Source organism: Ciconia boyciana, chromosome 6 (assembly GCF_034638445.1).
Source record: "Ciconia boyciana chromosome 6, ASM3463844v1, whole genome shotgun sequence".
Classification (NCBI taxonomy): domain Eukaryota; kingdom Metazoa; phylum Chordata; class Aves; order Ciconiiformes; family Ciconiidae; genus Ciconia; species Ciconia boyciana.
Window position 1 is genome coordinate 60,441,254 of NC_132939.1, and position 27,754 is coordinate 60,469,007.

Below are 27,754 nucleotides of genomic sequence, written 5' to 3' on the forward strand. Positions count from 1 at the left end.
AAATGTAATATTGCTGGATGACCCCAGTTGCAACACTTTCTTTTTTTACCTTTTTTAAAATCTTTTTGTCCGTCACACATAGTTCTGATTGTGGATTTTTTTAATGTAAAACACTCAGTTATTATTTTTAATTTATAACAATAGAAATAAAACTAAGAGTATTTTCTTACATTACACCATATTTTTGGGGTGTTTTTCTTCACAAAAAAAAGCACATCAGGGTAGGTACAGAAGGCTCCTTCTGTCTTATTCCATAATCTGTTGCCACACAAACAGAGAAGCAATCAACTGTTCTGTACTATAATTGTTCTGTAGATTCGTGGAGTCAAGGTCACCTCAAGAACCAAAATCCAAGGATCCATTTCTATTCATTGGATATGCTCTTTCCCTCCCAGTCTTGCAGAACAGGGAATACCAGTCATTATAGTTATGGTAAACTGGTAGTATTCGCAATGTGCCATTCATTACAGCACTCCTGACACAGACACCTCTTCTTCACAAAACTTTTGTCTGAAAAGAAGACATGGAAAGAGAGTCATGAGCGGAAAACAACCAAAATATATCCAATTTACATGTTTAATAAACAATGCACCCTCTGCCCCCTTTTCCTCACCGCTATTTGACAAATTCCTAGCATGGAGTAAGTCAGAAGTGGCCATTACCTCACTGGGTTTTATTCAGACAGCATTTTAAGATTTGCTGAAAGCTGTGTGTAAACTGGATTCTACCTTTGTTTCAGCATCCCATCCCAGCTTCCCTAGTGACTTAATTATAGATGCTGTGCAGTGTGTCAACAGTTTCTGATCAACCATTTTATCTAGCTCATCTGCTGAGAGAATACTTTCTTTGGATAAGCCTGTATGGCCTGTTAGACTGATAAAGGCACCAATACGTACCTTCCATGCTGGGATGATATCTTAGTGCATACTGACTTATACGCTATGTTGCCGTTCTGCAGCTCAGGATGGAAAGGTGGGGTGATTACTCCAGAGATCTCTGCACTGAGCTTTAACAATGAAGAATTAAGGGAAGTTAATCATGGGCCATGCAGCTAACTTCCTAAGAGGCTTAATTATAAATGTTGTGCAGTGTACAACTGCAAGAGGAGATGGGTGTTAGCTAGTGAATGTGTCTTCTGAAATTACTTGCGTGAACGTAGGATGAACTTGAAGAATTAGGGGATAAACATCTTCTTGAAAATCCAGAAGAATATTCCAAATTAGGAAACAGCAAAAGAAAGTGGTTTGCTACAAACAACTGAATTGTTTCCAATTCCTAATTGACAACTAAACAGCTAAATATACAACTGACAAATAAACAACTAAACCAAACAACTTGAAAATTAAACATAACACTTATGTATCAGTAGATTAAAGAAATTGGTTATAGCTGCATCTGCTTAACTTCTCAAGTGAAACTTCTCTTCCCATTTACATTTATCGCTTAAAATATATTTGCCTAGTTATTATCCTTGGTGTATTTTTTCACACTGCTTAGGCAGTCTGTTGAAAATTACTGATCGTTCCCAGTGAGCTGAGTGCCTGTGGAAACTAGGAGTTGCTGAGTGTCTTGATCTTGCATACAGTCAGGCCCTCAGTGATCTGAACAGCAGTTCATCATGGGAAAGAAAGGACACAGGAACATAAACAATGACAAATATAACCAATGACACTAAAAATGACAGAAAAAAAACAAGGTAGGTGCAAATATAAAGGCACAGTAGAGCCATGATTGCCAGTCAGAAAAACAGCTGAGTAGGAGTTCACAGTTTAAGAAACCTCTGAAGCTGCATACATTATGTTTAGATTAAATGGAAGAGAGTTTCATAACTAAATAACAAAGACTACTGCAATTATGATATGGGCAGGTCAATAGCATAACAAAAAATATGTTCTCACTGAAGGTAATGGGCAAAAATTGCCTTATGCTTGATGGAATCACAGTCATTAAAAAAATCACAAATTGTCATCTAAACAGCTCTCCATTATTGTGTTCTTGATTGTGGAAGGATGACTTTTTCTCCACTGTTGTGCATTACAGGCTACTGGTGAACACAGCACCGTACAGAGTGTTATCTGATTTAGCGGGGAACTTTACCTGCACGTCCAGGGTGACTCACATGCTCTCTGCTATGCCCATACACCTCCCATGCCAGGTGGCCTGGGCTTGTTGCAAGCAGAAGATGAGGCGATACTCTCCTCCTTTGCTCCTCCTTGCCTCCTGACTACATCCCCCGTACCACTGGGGCACACAGGGCTCTCCACATCACTTCAATCCGAAACATGAGACAGAAGTAGGAGTTAGTACCATGCTATTTGGGGTTTAGATAACGATTCCGCTGCTTCTGAGCCCACATTGTGGTTTCTCCTACAGCCTTACGAAACCCATATGGAGAGCTTGGTTGGCCTTGAGCTGCCTTTCCCCTGAGCAGGCTGCCCTGGGGGAGGGCAGGCAGAGCTTTCTGGAAGCCGCCTGCCCAGGTGCCAGAGGTGAGGCCCAGGTCCACCGACGACAAAGGCACGGCCATTCTCTGGGGAAGGGGCTTCACCCCCGCTGGCCACAGCCCTCAAGACTCCCCAAACACACGGTTGATGCGTGACAAACACGAGCTCCCATTGGGTTCACTGGTAACCTTCATGGCCCTTCATAGCAACCCGCCACTCCCTGGGACCCCTCAAGTTTCACCAAGAGGCGTGATGAACAGCGGCTGCCCCTCCGCGCCCTGACGGCCCCACAGCCGGCTGGGACCGCCGCCCCTCGCCGAGGCAGGACCACCCCGGCCGGCTCGGCGAGGGGTGCCCGGAGGGCTGCTGAGGGCGGTCGGTGACCGTCCCCCCTCCTCAGGGACCCAGCAAGGAGCGCTGAGAGGACGGGAGGCTGCGTCGGCAGCGGCGGGCTGTGGGGCGGAAGGCTGAGGGGACTGCAGGCGGTGGGGGCTGAGGGCTCGGGCGGCGGGAGCTGGGGCTGACCGCGCCGGGCACGGGCGGCGGCGACTCCCCGGCTCCAGGCAGGGCTGGCGGGGGCGGAGGCAGCGGAGAGGCGGGAGCGTCAGCAGCCTGCGACCGGGGCGGAAGGAGGCGCTGGGCGGGCACCGCGTGTGAGGAGAGCCGGGCCGGGCCTGCTGGCGGGGCTCAGCCCCGGAAGGTAACGGCTCTGGGGATGGGGAGAGCTGGTGGCTGCAGGGGGGACGCGAGGTCCTGAGGAGCGGCGGGGGCCCTGGGACGAGGCAGGGCGAGGGTGCTCCCGCTCCCTGCGGAGCCGCCGCCCGGGCCCGTCACGGGTTAATGCTGCTCTCTTGCAGGCTCATCCCTCCTCTGACCCCGCCGGCGGGCTCTCCCTTTCCCTGCCTGGACTGTGCTTTTAACCCTCCCTCGGCAAATACCGAATTAAATCAATCAACTCTGGACACGGCCCCGGCGCAGCCATTAGGTTTCCGGCTCCGCTGCGACGGGCTCATGCGCTCCCAGGGTGCGGGAACCGCGTTACCGCCCTCACGGCACGGGGCCGGGCTGCAGCTGCGGGGGCGCGGAGAAAAACGGCCCTCGGGGAGGGCGGGAGGCCCTGCGACCGCGGGCAGCCTTTCTGGAACGGGTGGCCGGGTAGCGGATTCCCCAGCCTTCCTGTTACCGGGGGGCCTGCGCTGCCCGGGCAGCGAGACAGTTATGTCGGCCTCCTCCTCTCCTCCTCCTCGGGAGGTTCCCCCTGGTGCCGTGTCAAGCAGCCAGGCTTCTCAGAGCGGGAAGAGGCAGCCTGCCAGGTCTGTGTGCAAGCTGGTCAGGAGAGGGAGAGGTGTATCTGTGTCTTGGGTGAAGGGAACACAGAATCATTTTAGTGGTTTAATTTGTGAGGCTGCGAGGGATCACCTGGGTCACTGAGTTTAGGTCGCTGCAGTCATGGCAAGCCCATAGAAAAGTCCTAACCTTTGCCACAAGGCACTGCCTCACCTTCCCTTCCACTCCCACTCCATAGCACCGTGTGGCAAAAGCAATGCTGCACCAAGACATCTACGTGCTACCCAGAGAGTAAAGGAGAGAAATGTAACAACAGCGCATGAGGCCCTGCATTGGTCGGGAATGGAAGATGATTGAAAATGAATGAAATTGAGTGTAGATCACTGTGCTCCCTGCCATAGGAGGAGACAAAGAAACTACCAAAACTCCTCTCACACCCCAAGTTTACCCCAAGTATATCAATATAATGTGCCAGGTGAGATCTGAGCCTGAGAGATTTGTCACTTGGGATGTCAGCGTATGCTGTTGTGACAATTAGCTGTGGTAAGTGTAGGGGCTCAAAAGAAGGCAAAGAAACTGGAAGCCAGTTTGTGTAATCAAAGTGAGAATAATGCTCTCCATGTCGCTGCAGACATGCTGCAGGAATGTTGCTTTTGCACATGGGTGTAACTACAGTCTAAATACTGTGAAAGAAATGGATTACAGTCGAGCTCCTTTCAAATGGTACTGTTCTAACTGAGGGCCGAAAACTACGTTGCATTAATAGTATCTAGAATGAGAACTACAAGTGTCATGTATGAAAGATTAAGACATGAATATAATCAGAAGGCGCAAGCTATAAAACACAGTTAAGATTTGTACTATCTCACAAAGTCCAGTACGTATACATTTCTGAATTCAGGGGATGCCCTTACTATTTCACCATATGTCCAGACAGGCCTATTCCACTTTGGCATCTGAATACCTTACGTAGTAAGCATGTCATAAGCTTTGGAAGTTTTAGCCACAAGCACATCTCTTTTATCAGTCTCAGTGACTGCAGCGGAAGAATTATAAATCTAGCTGTTTAATAGCAAACTGAACTACAATGAGTTTTAGTCAACAAAAACAGACTAGAATTTGAGAACTAAAAGTTTTTAAAACGATGAAGTAGGACCAAGCTGTTACACGTTCAATACAAAAGCACTGGAATAAAATCATTGTTCTGAAACTAAAAGTAATGCTGCTTTTAATTCTCTTGTGGAAGAAGTACCAGAAATCTGACTTTCAAAGCCTTCTGTCATAGGCTTTAATTTCTAACTTTGGGATCACCATTACTTCATTAAACAATTCCTTCCACAAACTGATCAACCTGCAGCTTAGATAGTTAGCTGCCTTATCTGAAAGGCAATGCCAGGCTTCATTGTAAGCTGCCTTCTAATTTCTAGATTGCCTTCTCAAAGACAACAAAATTTAATTGTAATTCTCTAAATAGCTCTGAGACCATGGGTCTAAAGTGGTACAACTGTTTGCATTTGCTTGCAAATGGTTGTTTACATTTAGTTGCAGCACAGATCACTTCCCAGACAATTACTTTGCACCCCCAACGACAAACTAAAGGCCACAATATTATTTTTTCCTTGTAGTTAGTCAAATTTATGCATAAATTAATGCAGATACTACCTTTATCCTATCTCTAAACTTTCATTTGGAAAACTTTCAAGTAAACTTTTTTTAGTGGTCCTAATAACTAGTGATTGCTATCCAGGCAAGTACCAGTTGTCTTATGTTGTAAATCACCAGGGGATAAGCCAGCAGATGTAAATAAAAATTACTACTTAACAACATACTCTGAGAGCTTGTGAACTGGAATTGAAGAGAGCGCTGAAATTGATACTACCTTGCAAGTTTCTCAGTAATATTGTAGAGCAGGCTGAGTAAATGATAATGTATTTCCTAAATTTTCTTTAAAATGTACCATAAAATGGGAAAAATACTGGTTATATGCAAATCTGTGGGATCTTTCCATTGATTTTAATTGGATCAGGAGTGCAGTGGGGGAGAGGTCCCTGAACTTCATGGAGTTCTCTCGCTAATATCTTATTTGCACAGTGTGGTTTGTTCTGTATTGGGGAAAATAAAATTACTTGTTTTTATGTCTGTAGTTTCAGCTCGATCGTCATCCTGCAAAACTGTCTTGACATATTTATTCTCTTCTAGGTGACAACCATCAGCCAGCTACAAGACTGTCACAATGAGTTTTGTTGAATATGGAGATACAATAAAGGATGGTGACACAGCTATTGTGTTCTTGGGCCATGAATCCATGTTTCCTGTGAAAGTGCAGCATGGCACTGTAACGCAGACTAAGTACGGGGTCATCAGGCATTCTACAGACCTCATAGGCAAGAAGTATGGCTCCAAAGTGACCTGCAGTAAAGGAGGATGGGTTTTCATTCTTCATCCAACTCCAGAACTGTGGACCATGAATCTTCCGCATAGGACGCAGATTCTGTATTCCACTGACATCTCTATAATCACCATGATGTTAGAACTAAAACCAGGCTCCATAGTATGTGAATCAGGTAATAATTAATATGTTGAAATCCTTTATTAAGAACTAACACCAACACTTTCATGAAAAAACAGGCTTATCCTTACATTTTGCAAAAAGTCTCTTTTTTTTCCATTGTGATATAATTTTCCCAGCCTACACATTGAGTAATTCTATTTCATGTGCACGTGTTATCAGCTGTTGTTTCTTCAACACGTAATGTTACCTCAGTATGCTGGCCTCATGTATGGGTATACCTTTGAGTATGTGTTTGATTAGTTCATCTTCTTAAAATAAATATATAAACATTTGTCTTTCCCTTTTCTGAAACTGTTAAGTACATAAAAATATTTTTAAATACGTGCTTTGAATTGAAATTCAGGCATTGAAATTGCAGTTTGAGAGAAAATAGTTGAGATAAACCAGTGAAAGAGACTCTGATGATAGGGTGTTGAACTAATAAGGGAAATAAATTGGCAGTATTTATATAATGTGATACCATGTAAGTACATATATTTCGTCCTCTTCCTAAGTGTGATCCACTTACAGCACTGCAACTGCATGCAAAACCACTGTAGCTCTATAATACAATGGATGATGTGTTCATCACAGGGCTGTGTTTTTTTTCTAAACTTGGTTTAATTTAATACAGCTTCCATGATTTTGCTTAATTTGCAAGTACGGAGTGAAATTTTATATTAATAGATATTTTCCTGGTTAGATACAGTTTATAATGATGCCTTTATGACTTTATTACTGCAGGTAGTATAAGGCTTGCTTGATTTGATTGCATCTCTGTAGTTTGGAAAAATATGAACTGAGGTAGTTTGTCCTTGTTTTTTCTGTTTCCTTTGAGTCTTTTTATGAAGCAGTTTCATCACTTCCCTCTCAAGCATAGATACGGCAAAGGATCAGCATGACGAGGTTGTGCTGCACTGCATTTTCTTGCATTTACCATTTTCTGTTCCCACCCAAGCATAATTTTGGGCACCTTTGCAGGCATAATGACCATGTTCCAACACAACTGAAACGCCACTTGTCTCTGTATCCAGTTGCACCCATTAAGAAACAGGTGGTATATGGAGCTGGTTGTTGTATAGCATCACTTGAAACAGCCAAAGACTTACGCAGAAGCCTCTGGTACTGCTAAAATGGTTGGGTCCTATGAGTTTATAATTTGGTTTGTAGGACGATCAGGCATTTTTAGGGTTGTCATGGGAAGTAGCAGTATTGTTCATTGGGCAGCTCTTCACCTCTTCCCTTCCCTGCTATGTTTAAACAGGATGGGAAAAATAAACACAGCAAAATATTCAGGGTGGAGGAGATTTGAATTGCTCCGTGTCCTGCCTCACTTGGAATAGGTGAATGTTAAAGTACGGAGCTGCACATAAAATGTTTTTGGTAATGTCAAAGGTACCTAGAGAGGATAAAAATGTTTAAAAGCTCATTTATCTGAACAGCTAAGAAATAGAAACACTTGATGAGGTAACCTATCCAGAGTCCCAAAAATGTTATGAGTCAAAAGTCATAGCCACAAACAATCCTTTTTGCTAATGGGAAACTGTCCCCAGGTTTATTTTAATGCCTATGCTGTCAAAGTATTATAACTTCAGCTTTCCAGGAAAAGTGAACAGTTTTACTGCTATAGTTGTGCTTGTATTGCTTGAAAGATTCACTGTTCATGAAGAAAGAAAGAAAGAGTATTGCGTCAAATTCATCTCGTTAACCTTGAAGCAAGAGATCTTACTGCAAATTTGCTTGCAACTGACCAGAAGTGGTGATTTGAATTAAAAATTTTACAGGTATTGACAATGGAGCCTCCAGTGTGATGATGTAACCTACTTTGGTGCCATCCTAAATTAGACAGTATTCAGTGATCCAAAATCATTAGTTCTAGATTAACCTTGTGTGGCCTAGACAGAACCAGCCCAATGGTGATTAATAGAAACAAGACAGGAAATCTGGTCTAGTAATGACATTTGAGTCTGCTTCCTGCTGGTGCTGGTTTTAGATGTATTTTGAGCATTAATTAGCATGGATGTCTGTCTTTTTTATTATTTGAAATTGAACTGATATACATAGTAGCTGTATGGACTGGCAAAGCAGGCACTGTAAAGAGGCCATGCTCTTTTCCTCTTGTCTTACTAATTAGACCGTGGAAGAGTCCCCTGCATTCACCCAGTGTAAGCAAGCAGAATTGTGGATTAGTCTCCACAACTGTGTGAAGAAAGGATGGATAAAGTAAGATGAAATACCCTCTGTGTCATGTTGTAATGTTGTCAATATGAGTGTAAATGATCTTTTGTGTGTGATTATAAAAATTCAGTAGAATAACCAGAAGGCTTAATTTTATATCACTTGAATTATGCAGTTTAAATTGATTAGTCATGATTTGTCATAAATGATATAAACATATTGATACAGTTTTTACTATTTTTAATCATCTTTAATAAATACATAAAGAGCAAGCTTGTCAGCAGTGCATGCATAATTAAAATGATCCAAGCATACTCCATTGAGGCTATAAGGGAACTCGGCATTTGCCTGATGTTTCATGACGGAGGTGTAGGAATATGATCCTTTTTCTGTCTCCTGCTAATTTCTAGTTTATAAAGGTATGTTAAGATTTAAAAACTGTTAGCACTGTTACTCGAGCTAAGATCTCTTGAAAGCATTGGTCCCTGGTCTGAGGAATTCCCCACTCTGATACAGTCTTTAACAGCCCGATCTGTCCAGAATGAAAGGATACTTGAGACAGCTGCTAAAATACCTGCTGTGGGTGGCCTGGTAGTGTGAAACTTTAATTCTTGTCAGGTAACTCTGATCCCATTTGCGTTCATTACATGTGCAGCCACCGTCTAGATAAAGAAATAGGCTGAATCTTTTTTTTTTGTGTCACCACACTCTCCAAAACTAATCTTGATGTCAACTTCCCAGGAAAGGCTATTTTCAGTCCAGTGATTACAGCTGCCTGTAGTATAACAACTCCATTTGACAACAGATTTTGAGTTTTTTACATTTATTTTTATACTACATTGGAACCAATATGAAACCCTTCAGATATTTTTTCCAAACAAAAGTGTGTGGAACCCTTTTTTTTGTTTTTCTTTCCAGTACCCACGTATCAAGGCTTTTTTACTGTGCTCTCTCCCTGGTGAGATCTAAATAAGTGTCTGTCCTAACCCCCAGAATTACTCAGGGAATGCAGTACAGCACTGTGAAACCTCATTTAATCTGATAAATCCCAGAAATATTTTGGCTTCGTTGGAGCATAGTATTTAGACAAAATGTAATTTAGTCAAAAGTATTCTAACCACCATCCCACTGATCCCTCAGCATTCAGCAAAATCAGACTCACATGAGCAAAAATGTTAATTGGATTTTTTGTTTCCCTTCAGCTAAATCCCAAATTAAAAATTGCTAAACCCTGTTCATTGCCACACAGCAATGGGTTTCTGAGCCCACAGACTGGATTTCTGAAGACTGAGAACAGTATTCTGGGTCTTCATGGTTTCTCTGTGGAGGAGTAACAAGAGCTGCCGGCCAGCCTTACGCTAGAGCTTCTCAAAAACAATTATGAGATTTTCAAACTCACAGCCTGGGTATAGATTTTGTTAAGAGTACACTCATAAAAGATTAATGAGGACTTAATGATTAATGGATACTTAATAAATGATTAATAGTTTATTGTGGAGCCCCAGCAAGTCAGCTGTATGCTCATGACTCTTCTGAAGTGCTTATAGACTTTTTGACAAATACTGCTCATGTCTTCACAATTTTTGTGGCATAAGTATATGTAAACTGTTTGCAGCTCTATCTTTAGTGTAAAGTACAGACCAAAGTTTGTAAGTATTAATTTGATTTTGGAACATGCTCATACTAATTAAGTCTATGTTTTACAATGTCTCCTTTATCTACCTCTTAGCAGCTGTTCAGGTTAGAGTGAGAGAATTCGAAAACCTGGTCCTTGTATAGCACCTCTGAAGTATAAGAAAGGCCTCATCAGTACAAACGTCAGAGAGCATAGTATTCTCTTGGCATACCAAAGAACTGAACCAAAACTGTGGCCACATGAGGCATCACTCTAATGTATTCAGACTTGTGGCTGATGAGGAATGCCATTCATACCCTAAAGCATTTGTTTCCAGACTTTCTGGACTCACTTTCATCTTATCATTTCACTTGACCACCACGTGCGTTTCTTATGCAGCTCTGAACTTAACAATATTATGTCCATTCTGCAGAAGATCCCTCCCTAAAGAACTCCGACTCTTGAATCTCTAAGGAAAAATTATTTTCAGTCTTCACATTCCCATTCCTTTTGCAGGCAGTGCCAGCCTTGAAAACTTCCCTACTATCCTTCCCCCAACTCCTCAATCTGGTCAGTGAGCAGTGGCCCTCTCTGACCTCCAGGCTGCTGCCCAAAATGCCTATTTCAGAATGGTGTCCACAACAGATAGGCAAGAGAAAGAGCTAATCTTCTGTAAAGGAAACTTCTTGATGTGCTGTTTCCTCTTTCAGCTGCCAGTTCATCTCCTTGAAACTTTTGTCCTCCCTCTCCTCCTCCCTCTCTCTGTCCCTGCTCTTGCTGTGTCTTACCTCTGCTACCATGACTTGCCCTTGACTATCTTCACAGTAAGATCTTCGGGTTAGTTTCCATCAGATGCTTAATATCTCTTAATATATTTGCTAAAAATTATTAATGATTCTCCTGTTACATAAACTTGTCATGTACAGTGAGCAGTCTTCCTCTGTTCAGTGTTTCTTGACAGATATTAGCCATGGAGTTGTTAGCTCTGTCTAAAGATTACTTTTCCTTTAGTTTTGAGGCTCCTTCCGTTCTCATGGCTGACTCATGAGCTGTCTTGTTATTTTCTAGGTCTAAGTGGCGTAACTAGGAGACAAATACAGCAACACTGTCATTGTTTTGTTGTATTTACTTATTTTAGTGTATCTTAGGTAGCCAAATTTTGCAGCAGAAACTTCAGTTCTATTGAAGTGTTACTAGATATTGTACTGACCCAGTATTAAATAATACTCTGCATACTTTTCACTTCTCCTGTTTTCAAGCAATATGAACCTATGTATGCACTTAAAAGCTTCTTCAGCTTTATTCCAAAATGTGTTTGCTTATGCACTGCTGTTAACATCTATAGGTCCTAAATCATAATTTGTAGTTCCTTTTTTAAAAAGAAGCACCCATGATGAGAAATCTTTAGGGAAGACAAGCCAAGCAATAGCCTGCAATGAGGAAATGTAGTGGAACACAGAATCAGGTCACTTATGTTTATAGCATGGGTGGGATTCCAGGAGGTTAGACAGATATCCTTTGCAATAAGAAAACCAGACTAAACAGAAAACAGTGTAAAAATGTACTCTCTTATTCAGTTGTCAGTCAAGTGCTATGCTGGATGCTGTGGTAACACTCATGTTTCTCTTGACAGTGTTGAAATAGCACGTGTTGTTTTTTAACATCTCAGGTGTTGTCCACTGCAGCTTTGAAAAGGTGAGGAACATCTTAACGTGAACATTGTCTCAAGATGGCTGAGGTGTGTGGAGGCTTGTCTGTGGAAAACCTGTCACTTGAATAAGCAGAGAGTGAGAAGAACAGATCTGTTTGAGGTCAGGGGAATGATCAGGGAGTTCATCTGATCAATACTTTCTTGTCTACAAATCAGAAGGAAGTATCAGTAGGTGCTGAGCTAGAGTGTTTCATCTAGGTATCCACTTGTTAGGATTGAAATCCTTCTAAAACTGGATTGTTTTCCTTGCCTTAGGAGAGGGCAGAAACACTCCCCTGAGCTTAGATGTATCAGAGAAGAAGAATGGGGTGTGCTTGAGCCCAAGAAGAAGGGAAGGATGCTACATGAGTCTGCAGGGCCATTAGCCACCTAACTCATACGGTTTTAACACAGGATCTTAGTTCATGCCTTTGGACGGAGATGGACCACCTTCCTAGTCTACATGCCGATCCCCTACACGGTGCCTCCTCTTCAGATTTTGAGCTTTGAGTATGGAATATTGGGGACCCTGCAGTGTCTCATTAAATGCCTGCAATGCAGATCTCTGCTTTTTGACTAAGATGTTTAAGATCACAGAATAGTCAATGTGAAAGAGCATGATATTTTCCAAAGGCATTAGCAATGACCTAAGTGAGCTCTAAAACAGCAGCTGTGGTGTTAACAATGTCTTCGGTACAGTTTGAATTATCATCGTTTTACCTCTCTTCTCTAGAGTCCATTCATGATTAATACACTCTAGTTAAATGGGCATCGTCCTGTGGTAGAGACCAAACAGTTTCTAAGGTTATTTATAGTGCAAGCTGTCAGAAAGGCAAGTATCCTGGTGTAAAAATTATAAACTGTATTTATTGTAGAAATTGTCTTATCTCCTGCTTTCTAGGCCAAATCAGGAACACAGGCTTTCACTGCACCTATATGGGAATGAAAATCTCAACTTGGCTCTTCTGATACGAAATAGTAATTTTGGGCATTCAGGTTTTGGTTCGTTTGTATGCAGGTAGTTCAGCTACGATATTTCAGGTTTGGTAGCATTCTAGTTCATGTTTCAGTAGTGCTCCTTGTGTTTTGCTGCTTCCCTGACTGATTCCGTATCATGCTAAGGATGCCTTTCATTTGCCAAAGAAACCTGAACCTGACTAGTACTTATTCCAAACTGGTGCCTAAGACTCTTTGGAGGCACATTTTGCTGGATTCTGCTTTTTTCAGTGGCGATTTTGAAATAAGGACAGAAAGAAATTGAAAAGGAATAGAGAAGGTGGCGGGAGGACTCAAATGTTGAATGTTGCAGATTTGCAGGGGAGAACATTCATTTCCCCTTCTACAACATCTGAGAAACATAGGGTTGAACGCCTGCCTTCTGTAGACAGTGCTGATTGGGCTTTAGGGGTTGTGTTGAGTATGGACTCATGCTGAACTGCCAGACCCTCATATTCGTAATGAATCACATCAAGCATGCTGAACTATCAGGCACATGAGATTTGAGGGTCATCATCATTTCACAGGACTGGGTTCAGAATCTGTCATCTCTTCAAGAAGAGATTTTACAATGGTGGGTGATTCATAACCATCTTGTTCTGTTTTTCCTGCAATTTTGAGAGTGTTGTCACGGAGAAGGCAGGCAGCACCTTCAGAAATACTCTCATTAATGATGTTAGTGTCGTAGAATTTGATATGTTAAAATGTGATACACATGTATTATTCTCATGTTTGTGGTAGCCAGTCAACAATAAATAATTCCTGGCAACCTTGTTTAACAAAATCTCAATCTGTAATACGCCTGCAAGTGGTGACTTCCAACCCTGGTTTTAGTTCAGGGTTTGGCTTGGAGAATAAAAAAAGAGTATCAGAAAATAAGCCAAAAAATCTTAATGGGTTTTCCTAGGAAGGAGACAAACAGTATCTTCTGTGGTGTTTTTAAGAGCAGATTTAAAAGGAAAGTGATTAAAAATGTAAAAGAATATGAACAGGGAAACTGGGATACGTGCACAAGCTGCCTCTCTTCAGTTTACAGCCCAGCTGTGCTGACAGTCCTTCTGTTCACTCCTTTGGATTAGCAGAGAAAGATGCAGAAAGTATGCAGCATTACCCATTTGTGAGGCAAAATAATTAAATTCCGACAGTTTGCAAAAGTTCTCAGTTGTGCAATCCTGCCTTCTGGCATGAAATGTAAAGGCAGAATTTCAGTCATTTTAGCATCCTGTGGACAATAGTTCCCTGCTCTTGTCATTTAAAAAAAAAAAAATCAGTGAAATGCTATTTCTTTGCTATGCCCATATATCATTGAGTTTTTGCAACCACATGGCTACTGTGCTGCCATTACTCCTTTTGACCAGGGAAAAGTTTATGTTGACATTTAGAGCCTACAGATGCCATGTCCAGATAGTTTTTCATGTGTGCACATGTAACTGTCTTTTGCCTTTTGTTTGCTTTATTTTAACACTGGCATGGATGCATGGATTTTCACGTTAAGTAAATGTGTGTGTCACAGTTTCTCTCCTCCCTTGGACCTCGCTGAGGCCAGTGCTAAAATCTGTAGGTCCTCCCTCCCCGGCTAATCTTGCCCCATTAAAGCTGGGGGGAGGGTGCTAGTCTGCCCATTGGGCTCAGAGCCCTCTCAGAGGGACGCAGAGGATCAGCGGTCCTGATTCCGCAGTGCAGTTGGTTGATCTGGTGGCAAACATGGGCCCTGAGCTCTATCTGAATGGCTCCCCTTTCAGAGCTGTTGGATTAAATACAGTGCCACGACAATGTTTCTCCCCTTACGTGACTAGAGGGCAAGAACCTTGGATCCGTCAGTAAACTTTGACTTCCTGTATGGTTACGGAAAGTATTGCTCCAATTAAGCAGCTGTACCAGCCCCTGTGTCCCCTTATTAATTTTCTTTCTACTGGTTTCTGAGCTTTCTCCACCACTGCTGTACTTCAGGTTCTGTCCTTTATAAGTTTTTTAAGATTTATGTTGGTTGAAAGAACTTGCTTCAGGCTGAAATTTAGCCTGAACAGTCATTGAAGATAGCTAGAAATAGATTTTCTTTCTACAGGAGAAATGTGTTCCAAGTACAGAATTATAAATCAATAAACACAGATAATTTGGAGTTGCTGTGGGGTTTTGAGTTTGGGGGGTTATTCTGTTAAATGCCACTTGAGTGAGTAATTTGCAATGTGAATTGGTATATGGGTGTTTTCTTCAGTGAAAACGTTGGTTATTAGTCATTCATCTATTTAATATGCCAGTGGATCATTAAAAATAAGTCTCCTAAATTATCAAACTAAAACAAAGAAAAAAATATGTCTTAATAGTTAGTCCCTGGTTGTACATGGTAATTCTGCTTACGTACAATTTCAGGTATGTGATGGATCTCATTAGATTTCGTTAAGATTGTGTAGGTGTATATGTATGTAAGTCACCTGTGAAATCAGGTCGTTTGGTCAGTGTGACTGCAAGGAGCCGAGAGGCCTTAGTTTTGGGTAATTTCAGTGGGAGCTGAGGATGGCCCAGGCAAACAGACTCCGTATCCTAAGGGCATTTGTTTGCATGGCTGTTAACAGGATTTTCAAGCTTGGACCCTTGCCAACATATTTTCTTTGTTTTAATGAAGTACAGGGTTTTGAAAATATGTTAAAATTTGCCTTCATCTCTTTTCACCCTGCAAGAGTCTGGCACTTTGAAAAAAACTCTCTGGTTAATTTCCCTGAATTTTTCCTGTTGCATTTACTTCCTTGTGTTCTCTTGTGGCACTTGTTAGAGTTAGCTGACTCTTGGCGTTATTTTTCTGCTCTGGGGAGATAGCACAGGTCCTGAGTTTGACAGATTTTTAATTAATGCTTTGAGGACCCTGAAGACTGTTTCCTAGGTCATTTAGTCCCTCTCTCCTTGTGAAGGAAGGAGTGTTCTCTTTCAGTAGTTTAACCAATGGTTTCTGTTCATTTGAGTTTTGAGTAAGTGTTCCAAGCAGGAGGACTAATGGAGAATACCATTGTTCTAATGCTTAGCACTGTCGAAAGGCATTTCATGAGTTGTTTGTCTTTTCTAGGTACGGGCAGTGGATCCCTCTCCCACGCTCTCATCAGGACAGTGGCTCCTACAGGGCACCTGTATACGGTGGAGTTCCATCAGCAGAGGGCCGAGAAGGCCAGGGAGGAGTTTCGGGAGCATGGGGTGGAGCATCTGGTCACCGTGACCAATCAGGATGTCTGCAAAAATGGGTTTGGTGTCAAAAATGTTGCAGATGCCGTGTTCCTAGATATTCCGTCTCCATGGGAAGCCATAGGACATGCAAAGTCAGCATTAAAAGCTGAAGGTAACTGCATTTCTCTCTTTCTGTTCAGGAAGTACTGTGCATGCACACATCTCTGCCTTTGAGCGATATGCTAGATCTGCTCACTTCCATTGTGTGATCACTGTTCTCAAATGTCAAAGTCTCTAGGCATTTCTAAGGGTGAAAAACCTTCAAAAGAGGTCTTCAATTTACAGTGGAAGATTTGAAAGGAGAAGAACAACTCTTTCCTACAGGCCTGTGCTAGCTGCTACAATTAGCATGGGCAGTTTATAAAAAACCCTTTGAACCTTCTTCAAGTGCATTTTGCTAGATCTGAGGTATGTGGGAAGCAGCAGTAACAATAAATGCTGAAAGCAAATTTCTTCAGCAATTCAGTGGAAAGGTGTTTGTATAAAAGGTGTTCAGACACACTTCACATCAATCATTGCAGATTTGGACCTATTTAACAGAGCACCCCATCAGTAATGTTAAAGAAAATGTGGTTATACTTAAATATGCTTGCCAATTTCTGCCTTGAATCTCTGCTTTTGGAGCTAATGAGAAGTTTGCTGTTGGTTGCAGTGGGAATGGAACATAAAGGCTGTTCTAGCTTATGCCAGTTATTCTGGGACTGTAACAGCAAGTGAGAACTGCTGTTGAGGTATTGGATGGATTTCATCAGTTTATTATAAATCTTTTCCCTATTGAAAGATAAGCTTCAGTGAATAAATCATTCTTTTATCCTGGAATAAGTTTTTCCCTAATTAATGTTATACTAGTGTAACTATACTAGTGTGGATCTCAACTAACTTGTGCCAGATCACTTCCATCTACGAAACTGACTTTTCTAATCAAGAGAGCATGGAGTTCTGAACAGGGCCCATGCTGGGACATGAGTTTAGTAAAACTTGATTGTGTGCCAAGGCCCAGTTCTTTGTTAAAATATGTAATGACAGGCCTGACTTTAAGTGAATTGCTAGGTCTTCTTGAAATCACAGGATTTAAGCTTGTTCTTAAAGGTCACTGAATGTGCATTACCTTGCTCAGTCAGGACCAACCCAGCTGTTAGGCTACCTCAGCTACTACTGAAAATTTTCTAGAAGGCTTTCTGATACCAATGTAACACATGCTTTCTTTAAAAAGTGAATAAATAAAGAGAGACTTGTTAGCACTCTGTACCTGCAAGGGTTACAGCTCAATTTGTAGCTGCTTTCCAGTGTGTCCTGGGAAAAAAGTAATTTTCACTGCACTGTACGATGCCCTTCCCATGCTCAAATTATCTAATCTAGTGAGCACAACGCTCAGCTGACTTCCCAGCTTAGAAGGCGCTGCATTGCACAGTCCAATTTGAATTATTTAAGTGGTGCATGTTTAGAATACTAAGCAGAACTGCTTGAACAGTTCCAAGTTTTGAATCCTTGTCTCACTCCAGCATTTGAAATCCTAGAAGAGGTATTATAGTCCCAAACTGGCCGTACCATCTGGCTGTACTTTTCTGTGCTATGCTACAAGGTTACATCTGCTTAGGCAATATAAATAATACTTTAAAATCCCACATTTTTGTGTTTGTGAAGTGGCATCGCGCACTTTATCTACCAGTCAAAAGGCTGGTTGTTGGAGGAAGTTGCTGATCCTTGCTGCAGTTTTTGCTGCAAACAGCCACCAGTGTCTGAGATCTGGTATAGGTCTAAGGCTCATCTTTTGGGTTTCATAGTACCTGACTGAGCCAGGGGTATTTTTTTTTTTTTTGCTATTTTGCATATAAACAAAAGCTGTTTTTCTTTTTCATATAAAATATAATTGATTGCAGTAGTAATAGGTACAAACTTACACACATTTCTGTTTTATTCCAAATCATGTGGGTAGTTTTGTTGTGGTTTTTTTTACTGCTGTAAAATCTAAAATATGATAGAAGGGTATCTGTAACTGCTTCCCTTTCCCTACCGCAGGCAGATAATTTCATAGTGCTCCTTTGTTTTGTTTTCAAATAGTTAAAGCTCTTCTGCAGTAAGAACACTCTGTGCACATACTGCTGTTCACCACCGTTCCAAGGGTTAGATAGTGATAAAGCATCACTGGAGAAAATGAGTTGTTCCACTCTTTTCCCTCCACGCCCTCTCTCTCACATCTGGACAGGGTCACATTTGAACCATTCACACTGTGGGTTTTATTGTGATGTGCCATGCAAATATTGCAGCTGTACTGCCAGATAGTGGTAATTTATTCCCTAAAGTCTTAAGGTACTTTGAATGTAATCAGAGCTAAGCGAATTCAATACATAGCATCAGCTAGCCTCCTCTTTAAAACCACAGTATTCATTATAGAGTGTTCAGCTGAGACAGTATGTAAGAGAGAGTTCTTAACCTTAACAAAACCTTATCAAATCAGTGTTTTCTCTCCTACTTAAGCTCAAGATCCTGAATAGTTGCAGCTCCTAGTAGGCTGAGTGTTAATGATCCTCTACAGAGTACATTTATCACTCATGTTATGCCTTGCAGTATGCTGTAAATACACTACTTACAGTATTTTGGCCTCCCATTTAAAGCACTGCCAACCTCTGAAGAGCTTAAAGAATAAAATGGCACAGTAGGTTTGTGACTGGAAGGTTCTTCTTCTCTGGTGGTGTGCTCTGCTGACATTCAGGCTTGCATCTCAGCTGCATCCTTCTGTGCTGATTTCACCAGGCACACTTTCAGCAGAAATGCTGCTTGTAATATCTCTCGGGCACTGCTGCAGTGCAGAACTTGCTTTCATTTCCAGAGCTGCACTGTTTATCTTTTACAGCATCTGCTGATTAATGCTTTTCTACAGTCATAGCTGCTGTTCCCAATATCTGACCTTGGTGGTTTTTGCAAAGTTGCTGTTAACCCCTTCAGGCTAATTTTTTAAAAATGAAGAAAATGAAAAAATTGTGAGGTAACAAAAATATCCTCAATATTCTACAGTTCTTAAATGCCCTGAAACTTTTGACTCACAGTCATCTCACAGCTGAATACTGTAGTGCTTTGAATATAATTCTGCACCCACCTACTCTACTCTCATAAATATTGGCTATTTCTTCCAAGGCTGTGGAATATGAGGCAGAAACCCATTTGTACAATAATTTTCATACAGATTTGAAATTTTCAGGTAGGGAGATGGAAAAATACAGCCATATATTAGGTTGGATTGGCCTCTTGCATTATAAATCAGTCCTTGGTGGTGTTTAAATTAACAGTCTGAGTCACAAAATTATTAAAACCACCCCTCTTTTATTTCCTTCCTTTCTTTTAAAGATTTTACTCTTAAATTCAGACTTGCCACTTCCTCTTGAGCATCATAAAGCCTGTAAATTATGAGTTTGTCAAATTGTGATCCTTGAGATCCACCTGAATCAGGTACATGGTGCTGTCAGGTCTCCCCCCAAAACTCTGCAGCGAAAGTTCCCTCTGAACATCTACCTGTTTGGGCCTCCGCATTTCCGGCCACATCACAAAAGCCCTTCAGCAGTACTCTGCTCTTTGTAGTAGTAGTAGTTGGTTTTCATTTCCAAAGTCTTATATTTGTTTCGTTTGTACACAATGGACTTAAAACAGGTCTTGTTTGCATTTTTTTCCCCTTAGCATAGCCATTGATTGTTGTCCTAACCTGCCAGGTTTGGTTATTACAGATGCTGTATAAGAGAATAAATAATATCTCATCTTCCCAGTAGCCTGTGGTGCAGGTAAGGCATTGCCTGGTTTAGCTAGTTTCAGTTTTCATTTGGGCTTGCCTTCCTCCTCCCCTGAGCTTTCAGGGAATACCATGTCCATGCAGAAAGTCTCACTGGCTATTTTTCTTGATCCCCAGAGGCTATTCATGGTCCCGTTTTTAAACCACCCAGGTGTGGCTTTGAGGAGCAGCTTAAATCCCTGGCCACAAGTCTCACCCCTGTGGTATCTGGGTAGGGAGTACCCCAGGCTGAATCACACTGAGAAGAGGGCAGTGATATCAAGGTTGATGTTGTTTGGGCTCGAGATACCTCAAGAACGCCCAGGGAATGTGTCAGGGCAGGAAGCGGAGCCTGACAGTCTAGCATGCTGTCATCCTCCACCCATGCAGGTGGTACTCAAGTCGGTATCAACGCTTCTCATGTCCCCAGGAGATTGTTTTGGAATGAATGGATGAAGCAATAAGTGCTTGCTGAAATGTCGGCGCCAGCCTTTGCTAGTGTGGTACATGGTTTGATTCAAAGGAGAATTAACTCAAGGTGAGGTTAAAGATCCACAAGTAACTTTAAATTGAAGCATATGCACTCAACATTGAGGGGCCATCTGGTCTAGTGCAAAGCTGCCCCACTAGGATCTAGGACTGGGTGCTAACCCACAAAGCAGCTTCATATGGTTCCCAAGCACTGGCTGTTTGCTGAGCCAGCCCCAGTAGTTGTATCTCATTTGAGGGCATTAACCTAGCTCCTGTCTGTCGGGGATTGGAAGGTAGGTGCACACGAAGTAAAAGTGATTCTGTCACGTGTTAAGAGTCAAACAGAAGGATTCCTGCATCGTAATCCATGCTGTGGAATGCTGGCCAAAGCTATTGGCCTTTACACAGTTTGTAGGAAGTAGTTTGGTATGAAAGGATCCTTAAAGGAAGTTGTTAGGTTTTCTTCCCCAATTCGGAGCCAACTGATTTTTTAATTTCCTTGTTGCATGCTTTCGCCAGCCCAGAATAGTGAGCAGGAATAAATTCCTTTTGAAGGATGCACCGGCAAATGTAGAGGTTAAGGTCACATTTGCAGAAAATCACATCAAGCTCCTATTAATGAGCTGGCAAGTGATTTGGAGAAAATTTTCTTTTCTGAATCAAGAAACATCCTTTAATTTCTTCCAACAGCCGAATCCTCTAATTTCACTTGTCAGGGAAGCTACATCAAATCGCCCACGAGCACACTCACTTAAAGGACGTTCTGTCCCCTTTTACAGAGGCAATATTTTTAGTGTCCTACTAGCACAGAGTAAATGCCACGGTGATGCTGCTCAGTGACTCTCCTGCCTCTCTCCTACATAATGATAATGCCTGTGTGATTTTTTTCTTCCATGAGATCTTTGTAATATAATCTTCCAATTATGACAATGCACTGAAGTCCCAAAACCCAGAGCTGTGTTCTTTTACCAGAGATAAAAATGCTGTGTTGTATTCTTTACATCACGGAATCACTTCTAAAATTACAGGCCCCTTTCCTTGGAACTTAATGGAGCTGCACAACATATGTTCCTTTTGCATCTTCTGAATAATATTGGGATGATGAAAAAACCTGTCAGAGCACTTGTGACACATACTATAACCTACGGAAGTGAGAGCACATAACTTGGACATGTTTTCTGTATCATAAGCGTGCACTGGAGTTCTTGTCAACTGGGTAGCGCTGCCAGTTTTTCCATACTCGAAACCTAATGCAGTTATTAGCTAAATAGAACTGGTAGAGGTGTTAGTCCATGCTCAGACAAACCAGAAACAAAATTGTTTGTTGGAGTTGCACAGGAACGTACGAGAAACTGCTCTTGAAGGAGGAGCAACTTTCAAGGCACTGACCTCTTGTAAAGATGCAAGGGTGTGTCCCTTGATTACTAATTAGAAACTGTCTGTTAAAATGTACAGTGCTGTGTGGATGCAAATCTTCTCTTTTATTTCCCCCTTCCCTTAAGCTCTCTTCTCTAATCATTCCAGTCTGAATTGTACTTCAATTTTCATATCCTCTTGACCCTATTGCTGGTTACAATGACTGCCAGAACTGTGTGGGCTTGTTGCCGCCTACGGGTTCGGGAGATTTAACCTCTCCATTAAATGTTTCAAACGAACTCACTCCCTATAAAATTGAAGGTAGAAAAAAATTTTAAGTCTTTCATAGTCTCATTATTCTCTTCTCCTCAACTGTAGCACTTGTCAGATGCATTATACATGAATAAACACATTTTTAGGCAGCTCTTCAGATCAAAAAGCTCGCACAGCTTCTCAATGTGAACAGGATTAATCTCAGATAATTACTATATCAATTTATGATGACACACAGATCTCATTAACCAAATTTAGGAACGGTAGCTTTCCTAAAAGGAGAGCTCTGAAAGAACACAAACTCAGTTTGTACTAAAAAGTTCCTGTTCAGTTGTTTTCACTGCTCTCTAGTCTAGTCCACCCCTTTGTGATCCACAGACAGAGCAGTGTGCCCCAGCGAGCGGAGAGGGAGGGAGTACATGTCTTTTCCTCATTCACTAAGGAATCCTTGGCATGGCAAGACAAAGCGATGCATATTCAAGTCCTTTAAGCTCTAAATGCCTCTTGATGTCTAAAAGACAAGAGGGCTCTTAGAGAATCTGAGAATTGTGAATGCTGAAATCTAGATTTATATCTGTTTGGTGATTGTGACAGAAAGGGTGTTGCCTAGCTGGTAATCCGGCGGGGGGGGGGGGCGGGGGGTACGGAGGGCAGCCCACAGTGTAGAGAATTCAGAAGCATCTGGTCTGTTGAAGATGACGATGTCTCTGCTCCTAGAACAGATGCGCATGTCCTTCTCAGTGCTGGTTTTCTGCTGCTCCGAGTCCACTTTTTTTGCTGGTCTAAACACACCATGGCAATTGAAGCTTCCCAAATCTTTCTATTTTAGACAGCCTCTCGCAGTCTGGAACTGCAATTTCATTTTTGCCTTCCAACCTTCTGCTGATTGTAGCTTTCCAGTCTTCTCTTGATATCTGCTTAATCAAACAAGTCCAGTCTGCAAGTCAAATTGGCCTGCCCAGTGGTGTGTACAGGAAAAAGCAGAAGAGACCCCTCTCACACTTGTTAGGATCCATAAAGACAGATGCTTGGTGGTTTTGCTTCTAAGCTATTTGTAGGTATATTTATTTGGGAGGGTTTTATAATAATAACCAGAACTACTAAAACCCACTGGATGCTCTCAATTATATGGAACAGCACCTGTTGCACTGCTTTCTCACTCTTCATACCTGAGAAGCTTCCAGCAGTGCAGTAAGTAAGGTAACATTATTTTTTGTGCTTCCCCTCTGGATATTAGCTATTGTGAGCAAGAGCTTTCTTCCCTACCAAGCAGCTTGAAAGCCTATGTTCTGTAACCCTACTTCCCCAAGCAGTCGGCTTTGCAAGGAGGCAGTCTGATAAATCATCACCAAGTTTGGTGTTGACATGCTATGCTCAGCTGACCATCCCGAGGCAAAATGAAGGGTGCTCTGCCTTTAATTGAAGGCTTGTCAAGAACCGTAGGCGGCTCTGCAGCTTGTATGGCAACAGCTGTGTGCAGACTTCTTAGTTTTTGACTGTAAATCTAGAGCATGTGAATTCGAAAGCCTAAACATATCTTGAAACCCTTGTAGTCAGAATAAATAAGAACAGACTTAATGTAAATGTAAATCTATTTCCCTTTTTTTATTGCAATATAAAACACCAAAACCAAAACGCCTGAATGAAATAGTAGTAAGTCTCTGGTCTCTCTGTAAATTCTTGCTTTGCAGACAAAGAGTTATTGTGAACTGAACTGACATTTAGCTAAGTTAGACATTTGTTCAGTTCCCTACACAATAAGAATATAACATCTTTCTTCATAACGTATGTGCATCATAGTAGCTTTCTAATTATGTAACAGAAATTTATTTGTGAGCTTTCCTCTTTTACATCTACAAACATGGTAGAAGTGTGTACAGCTTTGGCCAGAAAAGATTAGCTGTCTGATTCAGAATCATTTTGGTAGCCCTGGCCATCCTGATGAACATATAAATCTAATTTCATGGGAGCTAGAGGACTGAGTGTGCAATTAAATTGACATCAACAGAGTTAGTTGATAATGACACATACCAGCATTAATTTTGCAGGTGATTATTAGATTTGTTTTTTAATTGTCACTCCAGGGAATTATTTGTCCAGGGTACTTTGTTCTGAAGATGCACAATAAGAACCCCTGGCTGTGGAGACTTTATTTCAGGACTAAAATTAAATCCTACTTAGTGTATGGTGGATTAATGGTCATGGAAAGTGTTTTTCCCCAGTCAGTTCCCAGCACATCATTGCTGCACAGTAACTAGAGTGCTACAGTTATGCTTTCAGACCTGATGCTTTCTTTTTTTAGAGATGTGACTTCAGAAACGAAAAAGGAAAAAAAAGGGGAGTTTGAGATAAAGCAGGCTTCACATAGTCCCAGCATAGCCTCTATTTTTAGCAGGATGCTTTGCTCTTGCTTGCATGGGTTCTCTAACTACTTAGACAACTGGTGTTGGAAGGCTTGACTGGATGAGCCTGGGAGAGGGCTGGGAAGGAATGCAAATCAGGTCAGCAAGCATTTCCATCTAATTGTAATAAGTACAACAATAGCTGAAGCTGCATTGCCCAGTGTTCCTTCCCCCAGCACAAAAGCTTTTCAGGAAGGGCAGTTGCCTTGTGGGACACTGTGTCCTGGGTGAAAGCACATGCCCTGGCTTTATGGCAGACAGTGTCCTTATAATTCTTTGATCTGATTTGGCTGTGGCTTTTCAGAGTAAATCTGAATCATTCTATTCTCAGCTGTTAAGATGACATTGTAGCATGCAGAAAGTTGTAGGGGGCCTATTAATACTGTATTTAGAACCGAAAATCCAAACTGTGCGCAGACAAGGAGAGAAGTGTTAGTTTATGTGACTTAAAAGTCCTATCCTAGAGTTTTGAAGCATTTGCTGTAAAACTGCCTGATGTGATATTCAGTAAACTTTAATGCTCAGGAGACATGCTAGTCAGCTTGACTAAAAGGGTAAAGCCTTAACAGCACTCCATCTATGGCCTGGAGAGATTACTTTATTCTGTACACACATACCATCGTTCTCAAATAAACACAGCCGCTTTTGTCAGAGTGTGTGTGCACGCACGCTTATATTCTAATGAAGGCAACTCTGTACAGTGTGTGGAGAATGACTTCTGGCTTTGTGTATGTGCCAACTTCAGTTTGGTGCCTCAGTCCAGAATAGTGGATAGTGATTCCAAAAGAGTCGCTCGTCTAAAGGGATCAACTTTACCAGTTTTATCGTGAACAAATGTGGTGGGCAACACTGGATTTGGAAGATGAATGAATTTGCTGTTGCAATTTTTAAAGGGTCTTAAGCTTCATGTAGGGTCATCCATGTTTGATTTTGTGCACTTCAAACATGCATAGTTGCCTCATGGAGATTTTCTTGAAGAATGTTTTCACTTTGTCTGTATAATAGTAGTTCTATGTGCATCTGGGATAATTTGAAAAAAGATAATAAATGCTTTGTTTTGGCTTTTGCTCTGTTTTCCACTACCTGTCTCATTTTGCAGGTGGCCGCATCTGCTCTTTTTCCCCCTGCATCGAACAAGTCCAAAGAACCTGCCTAGCGATGGAAGAATATGGTTTTACAGAGATTAACACCTTGGAAATTCTGCTCCGAGTGTACAATGTAAGGACAATTAGCTTGCAAATCCCTGACCTTGGAAAAGCAGCTGAGGATAATTCTAGCACTGGCTTTGACAGCAGCAACCCATCAAACCAAGGTAGCCCGTGTGCTAATCTGCAGCAAGGAACTGTGCAGTTCAAAAGCGGCGTGCCACTCAGGGAGATGGTTGGTCACACTGGGTACCTGACTTTTGCCACCAAGAGCCTGTTTTAGTACATGTTGAGGTTGTGCAGTTTGGAGTGTTTTGTGTGTTTGTGTGTGTATTCTGTTTTCATGGTTCTTTTTTGTAGGGCATCCAAATTTTTACTTGTCAGGGAATTCCATATATAGTCAGATCTGGTTGGAATATGCTTTGTTTAAATAGCACACAAGCATTAACCAGAGCAGCATCAAGGGAATGTTGAAACTCTGGGATGGTGCTCCACTTGCCGTCAGAAAGAAGATAAATTAATAGCTAATGGCCATTCACTGGAATGTGCAGAATAAAGATCACTCCCGATAAGAAAGCAAAACAAACAGCACACTAATTGCAAATAAGTTGGACTTTTTCCTCCTCTTTTCTGAATTACTTTCCCAGGTTTACATATTTTTTTTTTTCTAGCACCACTAGACACTTTTTTTAACTTCTCTAGTGTCTGTGTTGCTCTTAGGAACATGCAAGTGCCTACTTGCATCATTTTAGATACGAAAGTTGAGAGGTCATAAGGTTGCCAGCATGACTGATTACAGAATTAGTGTTTCCTTGGAATAGTGTTTGGCTGCACAGAGGATTATTGGCTGTGCTCAGGAACACAACCTCTCACTCCATTCCAGGCTGGCATCCGCAAACCATTTAGATTACACAGAGGTCAAAGAAGTGTGCTAATTGTTGGGTTTAGTTTAAAATAGTATCTTGTGCTCATCAACTTATAGTAGAAATTTGGACCTGGATTCATGCTGAAGTCTTATAATAGATCATCCACTTTCATAGTTGATGAATCCACTGTGAAAATTCACTGAACAGCTGGTTAATACTATCTGAACACCTCTTTGTAAGTGGTGTGGCTGAGGTTCCGTTTGCTTGGCGTTTTATGTGCATTATGGTGTACTGTCTTCCTGCAGTTGAATGACAGATTGCTTTTGGCAGGATTTCTGTCTCTTAATTGCAACAACAATGCAAACTTAGTAAAATCCTCAACCACCTTTATTAATTAAGTTTTCAAACCATTTACTCTTTGGTCTTCCATACAAAGCTGGTGGGTGTGATGAACTATTTGAATGCTGGATTAAATTTTGTATTTACAGATTAAAACAATTATGCAAATTTATAAAGTTCCTTCTTTCTTTCTTTCCTTTTTTTTTTAATTAATTCACAAATATTTTTATTCCAGCCACTAGTACCATCTCTGGAAGCCTTTAGCTGTGCCTTGCATTCGGTACCTGAATATATTGATTCCTGTGTAAGAAAAATAACCATTCATAAACTGTTGCCTGAACATTTGAACCTGATATCCCTCCCCCATTCTTGACGAAAATAAACAAAGCTAAGCTTTTAAGGTGTTATAGCAGAATGCTAATCCATAACGGTTTAAAGAAAGCTCAACCGATCACGACAGCAAAGATAAACTGTTGAGCAGATTAAAAGCAGAAAGCAATTCTGTTGAACTAAATCAGTTATGTAAGTTGGCCTCCAACTGTAGCATTTCTCCAGAAATTATGTGAAAGTTCTCTTTCTGCTGCTGTTAATGTCCTCCAGAAAGGCACGCAGTAAACTGTTAGCACTGTTTATATGGTTTGGTAGCTGTATTATAGTGACGTGCTTGCATCTGTATGCATATGCACATGTTCGTGTGCTTAAACCACCACCATAGAAGTAAATACTAACATAAACCAGAAGAAAGGATGGGGAAATACGTTAATGCTACAGGGTTGCTCTTAACTTCCTTCAAGGTGATTCTCATTCGCTAACAAGTGGGATCCCCAGTCTGCACCAGGGATAATTCCAGCCCTAGACTTGACTCTTTTTTCCTGACAGACTTTATTTTAAAATAGTGTAACATTTAAACAGGATTAAAGAGCATTTAAACAGGATTAAAGAGGAACAAAGTCACATTTCTGTCCTACAAATAGACGTGGAATGGAAATACCGATGTGTCTTCATGGAGCTTGAAACAAGGCTGATGCCTTTTTGCCTACAAAGCCCAATTCAAAACCCCTTGAAATAAGCCATTGACTTTGCATGGTCCCATATTGATTTGATCCCTGCTGAGGAAGGGCAAGCATTGCGTAAGAGGAGAAGGATTTAATTTCTGTCTTTGCAATAT

At 41.5% G+C, this 27,754-nt stretch overlaps 1 protein-coding gene and 1 long non-coding RNA gene across 2 annotated transcripts; one reads left to right on the forward strand and one right to left on the reverse strand.

Moving 5' to 3' along the window:
* Nucleotides 1-936: 936 nt before the first annotated feature.
* Nucleotides 937-2,146, reverse strand: LOC140652584 (uncharacterized). Its single transcript, XR_012042869.1, has 3 exons — nt 2,098-2,146; nt 1,146-1,192; nt 937-1,006 (listed from the first exon to the last, which is right to left on the reverse strand). It is a non-coding gene; the product is annotated as an uncharacterized lncRNA (long non-coding RNA).
* A 916-nt stretch (nt 2,147-3,062) lies between these two features.
* TRMT61A (tRNA methyltransferase 61A) lies at nt 3,063-26,767 on the forward strand. Its single transcript, XM_072865658.1, has 4 exons — nt 3,063-3,144; nt 5,931-6,295; nt 15,820-16,086; nt 25,336-26,767. Exons 2-4 carry the CDS (start codon nt 5,965-5,967, stop codon nt 25,662-25,664), a joined length of 927 nt encoding a protein of 308 aa, XP_072721759.1. The 5' UTR covers nt 3,063-3,144; nt 5,931-5,964; the 3' UTR covers nt 25,665-26,767.
* The last annotated feature ends 987 nt before the right edge of the window (nt 26,768-27,754 follow it).